Source organism: Xiphophorus hellerii, chromosome 1, assembly GCF_003331165.1.
Source record: "Xiphophorus hellerii strain 12219 chromosome 1, Xiphophorus_hellerii-4.1, whole genome shotgun sequence".
In the NCBI taxonomy this organism is placed as follows: Eukaryota; Metazoa; Chordata; class Actinopteri; order Cyprinodontiformes; family Poeciliidae; genus Xiphophorus; species Xiphophorus hellerii.
The window spans coordinates 29,796,555-29,801,811 of NC_045672.1; the positions used below are offsets into that span (position 1 = coordinate 29,796,555).

Below are 5,257 nucleotides of genomic sequence, written 5' to 3' on the forward strand. Positions count from 1 at the left end.
TCTCATATTTGTTGATCTAACACTCAAAAAGGGCCACAGGTCTCTCTGCTTTTTTCACATTTTTGTAGAGGGAATGGTTTTTCCTTCTTTGGCAAAATGAAAAATGTAGCAACAAGAACAGAACGTAGATCAGTGCTGGCTGCATGTAGTCAAGTTTAATAATCAGGGTTGAATGGGATTCTACAGTGAGGAAAATAAGTATTTGAACACCCTGCCTGCAACTTTGCAGGTTCTCCCACTTAGAAATTATGGAGGGGTCTGACATTTCATCTTAGGTGCATGTCCACTGTGAGCGACATAATCTAAAAAAAATCTGGAAATCCCAATGTATGATTTTATAATTATTTGTGTGTTATTCCTGGAAAGAAGTATTTGAACATCTGCCAATCAGCAACAATTCTCGCCCTCAAAGACCTGTCGTTCGCCTCTAAAAAGTCCACCTCCACTCTACATATTATTCTGAATTAGAAGCACCTGTTGGAGGTTGTTAGCCACATAAAGACTCCTGTCCACTCCACACAATCAGCAAGACATCAATTACTAACACGGCTAAGACCACAGAGCTGTCCAAAAACACCAGAGACAAAATTGTAGACCTCCACAAGACTGGACAGGGCAACGGGGCAAATGCCAAACAGCTCGGTGAAAAAAGATCAAGTGTTGGAGCAATTATCATAAAATGGAAAAAGCTAAACATGACTGTCAATCTCCCTCTGACTGGGGCTCCATGCAATATCTCACCTGGTGGCATATCAATGATCTTAAGCAAGCTTAGAGCAGAAGAGGACAGTGGGTCATATTTCAACCTTTGCTGAGGTAGATGAGTTTGGCTTCACAGGCAAGTATTGGCCTATCACTGATCTCCTAAAATTAAGGAAATCGCTGGACCCCTAATTCTCAAAGATCAATAAACTTTAAATTGTAATGAATATTTAACACTGGAACTGTAAGACATTTTAAATATCCAGATTAAATAAACAAAACCAACAAATAAAATGAATTATGAAGTATCTGAAAACAAAACAAAAAAATAGGGGCAAGTTGAGACCAAAACACCAGACAGAACTTTTATCATCCAGAAAGAGTAGAAAGAGAAAAACAATAAATCATCCAAATGGAAATTGAGCCGTTTTAATTGATTTATTGCTAAGGGTGACAGGCTTACTAAGTTACCACCCAACTCTGTTTAGAATGAACTTCTAGGTGCGCATAAAGGAGCCACAAAAAGACACCAGTAAAGCCACAAAAACCAGTTCAAACAACAACCATCACTCCTCTTTTCTTACCCGAACTCGGAAGCGGAACATGGCGAGGCGGACGCAGTGGCTGAGGCAAGCCGGGGGCAGGAACCATGCCCGGGGAGGCGGGGTGGCCTTGCTGCCGACGTGGTTGACTATCAGCTGCGCCGTCTGCCGCTGGCCCTGAGCTCGCCGCGCCCACTCGGGCCAGCGCTCCTTCCCCAGAGTGCCGTTGAAAACCACGACGAGCTCCAGGCCGCCCTGGTACAGACAGGCCTGTGAAAGGGCGGCCAGGTAGCCCAGCATGGCGTTCCACTCGCCTCCGCAAACCCAGTCCGTCTGGTAGCCTCCGTACAGGCGCTGCAGGCTGGAGTCAGCGTCGATCAGGATCCTGGCAGGCGGGGGCGGGGGAGGCATGGGCCCGGGGTGATGTGGGTGGTGGTGTGGGTGATGATGGTGAGGGGGCTGGCGGGCCGCGGTGCGGGCGAGCTTGAGGAGGTCCACGGGGACCGCCGCCCCGGGGCACCGCTTCTCTAAATACTCCTGGAAACCCTGCACACCCATGACGGTGTTGTTGAGCCGGTGTGTGTGGCCGGGAGCGGCTTCTGAGTACGTTCTGTACGCCGTGTTTGTAACGTGTTGTGGGTTGAGACGGCAGCTAGCAATGCTAACTGGTCTCCGCTGTAGTGACAAACTGTACCTTGAGTTCACTGGAAAACAACCGGCTGGTGAGGTTGGGTGTAGGGGGGGATCACCGCGCACTGTCTTAAATTAACAACCCCTGTGTTTGTTTGCTATATATTTTTTCCAAATGCTAACCTCTCACTTTTGGTCGTGGCTGCTCAGATTAGTGTCCATCCCTGTGGATTTTTTTGGTGTGATGCCAGCCAAGGCCAGTGTTGCTACCGACAACTACAAAAAGTTCAACAGATTACCCGCTCCCATAATTTGGCTTCTTTTCAACCGGCTTCCAGAATCAAACTGACAACGAGTAACGTACATGCAGCGAGGTGATGGATGTTGCAGTGAAATGTTGATCAAATGATAATACCTCTGATTAGTCCACATGAACGGATGCAGAGCTGCGCATTAGTTAGCAACCCACAGACTGGATGGCCAGTTCGCGGACATAGTGTTCAGATTTTAAAACTCGTTATTTTTTAATGACAGCTGAATTTTTTTGTGCCACATTTGTGCGCCTGGGAAACGTCAGCACACGTGGAGCCGCAGCTTAATGCCCCGCCGGCAGTTAAAGTATCAGTTAAAAAGCAAAGTACTAAGCAGTGTGGCTAGCTGTGCTTCTATTTGCTAACGGTGGCTAGCCGCTAGCTGCTGGCTGGGTCCCCGGCGTGATTTTGACGCGTCAACTCCCGAAGACGAGTCCGGGGCGGACACGACGCGGAATGAAATGGATGTTTGACGAACTAAAAGAAAAGTAACTAAAAGAAAATAAAAATAAAAGCCCGATGGTGCCTCCCTCGCGTTCTTCCACGCTCACGGCTTCATGTTGCGGAGGGGAACGTTACTTCCAAGCGACATCAGCCATCTTGCGACTTCCTCGCGGCCCAGTGGAGTGGGAGGGGGATGAATGAAGAGCGGGGAGGCGTCACTGCCGTGAAGGACTCTGGGACATGAAGTTTACAAGTGCAAACCATGAATCTTAGCGATTTAATCCTAAACGCGAATAAACTACAACTACCAGCATGCGAGCGACTTCAATTTTGACTTAGATATAAATCAGAAGAGTAGCTTTTCTCGAGGCGGTCCACATGTGAACTGACTTTCTGCTATATTTAAAAAATATATAATTAAATATTTTTCAATATTTCTCATGCCAAACAGGCATCAAAAAAGTTAACACCGCAGTTTTATGTAGAATATATAGATAGTGAAAAGACAGAATTCACTTAAAAATGCCGATAATGTATTGATAGTTTAATAAGAGAAAAGTAACTGAGTGGTGTAACAGGTAGAATGGTTATTCCTCCCTTTGTGATACAATTCCGTGTATTTGGCGTCCCCTTGTGGCTGTACTTAGTTTTGCGCCTTCAAAGAATATAAGCGCTGTGTAAACTAGGCCACTGAGCCATTTTCCACTGTAACTGCACAGGAGAGCTTCTCAAACGTGGATGTTTCCTCCCAGCTGCTCTTACACTATGTAATCAGTACTGCTTCTTCCTGCCCACGTAGCAAAAAACATGTCTCAGCTTTTTTTTCTTTTCAGTTTAAACCCTACAAGCATACACATTTTACTCACCAAGTCCTTTCCATGTGTATTTTATTTTGCCATTAACATTTTCTGTTTAGATTGTGTACTATTTGAATGTCTCTTTTTTTTTTGTTTAGTTTTTTCTTTTATGTAATCTTACATCTTTATGGATCTGAAGGAATGCAAATTACTCCACTGGGAAACAAATAAATGGTTATTTTATTCTATTATTTAACCACAAACTAGCAGATATGTTCCAAAATAACTGTTAAATGTCATGCATATGACCACAAATGACTGAGTTAGATAAAAATGACCCAAAACTCTTGTGAAAGTAAATGTGCTTCCTAAGACTTGCAGCTGCAACTTTAAGTTGAAGTCCACCTCTGAGTAACCTAGTTAAAGAATTTGGAGTGGCCGAGTAAAAAAACCAAACTTAGATAAGATTGAGTGCCTGTGGCATGACTCCAAACATGTCATTTATTCTTTCAAGCCCACACATTTGGCTGATTTAGATTAAATCTGCAAGGAGAATTTCCTTCACAGTGAAATAAAAAACTTATTGTTAATTATCTCAAACGCTTGATGGCAACTGTTGCTGTAAAAAACCACAATCAGCTGTTGGTAGTAATACACAATTACTTTTTCACATAAGTACAGGTTGGTGTGTAAGAATAACTTAGAATAAATTATTAGTTAAAAACTACTTTTTTATTAGGATTGATAAAGCATCTGGTGTTGACATGTTGGTATCAGGGGCCCAATTAAAAATCTGCTTAGGGCCCCAAAAAGGCTTGGGCCAGCTCTGCATTACTTTGATCAAAGTCCACTGGTCCCAGTCACCTCTTAGACCTGACAACCATTTATTTCTGGTGGTTCAACATAGAAACAACAGAGCAGTAACAACAGGGCTGCATGCATCACTGCTTCTGTTTGAGACCTCGATCATTATAATCTTCTCTAAATGAGGAAGCGATCGGGGGGAAGAAAACAGATTAGCGCCCAGTTGGAGAGACGAGGAAAGAGGGGAGAGGTGGAATGCAAAGGGGAGAAAGGAAAAACTGATTCTCTCTCCTCCCAAAGCCTCAGTCTGTCACATCTGACCTGGTCTGCCATCATTCTCATGTTTTACTGCGTTTCAGTTACTTGGAAAGTGGGAACTCAGAGCTGGGTAACAGCATTCTCTTTATAAAGGCAGAAATTCAAAATGGCGACGCCCATAAACACTTATTTAACCTTTATGTTCCATAAGAAAACACCACTTTTAACTAGCTCAATTGATTAAAGAGATGCTATTTCTTGTGTGTCTTGAATAATAAAAAGGTTTCAACCAAATCTTACTAGTGTTGATCGTAAAAGCAGCCATTTTGAAACATTACGTCGGTCTTATACTGCCTTCCAGCCTTCTAGTCGGAACTGGGAAATTCTGACTTCCTAGTCAGAAAATTCCACTGGGACGCCCTCCGAATCCAGATTTCCCACTGGGAACAATCCCAGCTACAACCTGTATGGTGGATTTCACTTTTCAATATGGCAGCTCTTAGCATAAACAGTAGGAAGAAATTCAAAATTTTTAACAATAGTTACGAATACTGTTACCGGACAGTATATTACTGCCTTGGTAAATAGAAAAAAAGAGTACATTTCCACCAATGAACTAAGACATTTTTAGATTAATCTCAAAAGAATTTCTAGAAAACATAAACATTTTCAGATTAATCTCAGAAATTTTCTTGAAAAAATGAGAATTTTCTGAATTTGAAAAGTTGAAAATTTGATAGAAAAAAACTCAGAAACAAACATTTTTCTG

At 42.8% G+C, this 5,257-nt stretch overlaps 1 protein-coding gene across 1 annotated transcript in view; it reads right to left on the reverse strand.

The window, feature by feature from the left end:
- Positions 1-2,824, reverse strand: part of fam120c (family with sequence similarity 120 member C) — a 28,505-nt gene extending 25,681 nt beyond the window's left edge. Inside the window, 1 exon segment of the mRNA XM_032559509.1 lies at positions 1,287-2,824. Within this exon segment, the coding sequence (XP_032415400.1) occupies positions 1,287-1,802 (516 nt within the window). The 5' untranslated portion in view covers positions 1,803-2,824.
- Positions 2,825-5,257: the final 2,433 nt, after the last annotated feature.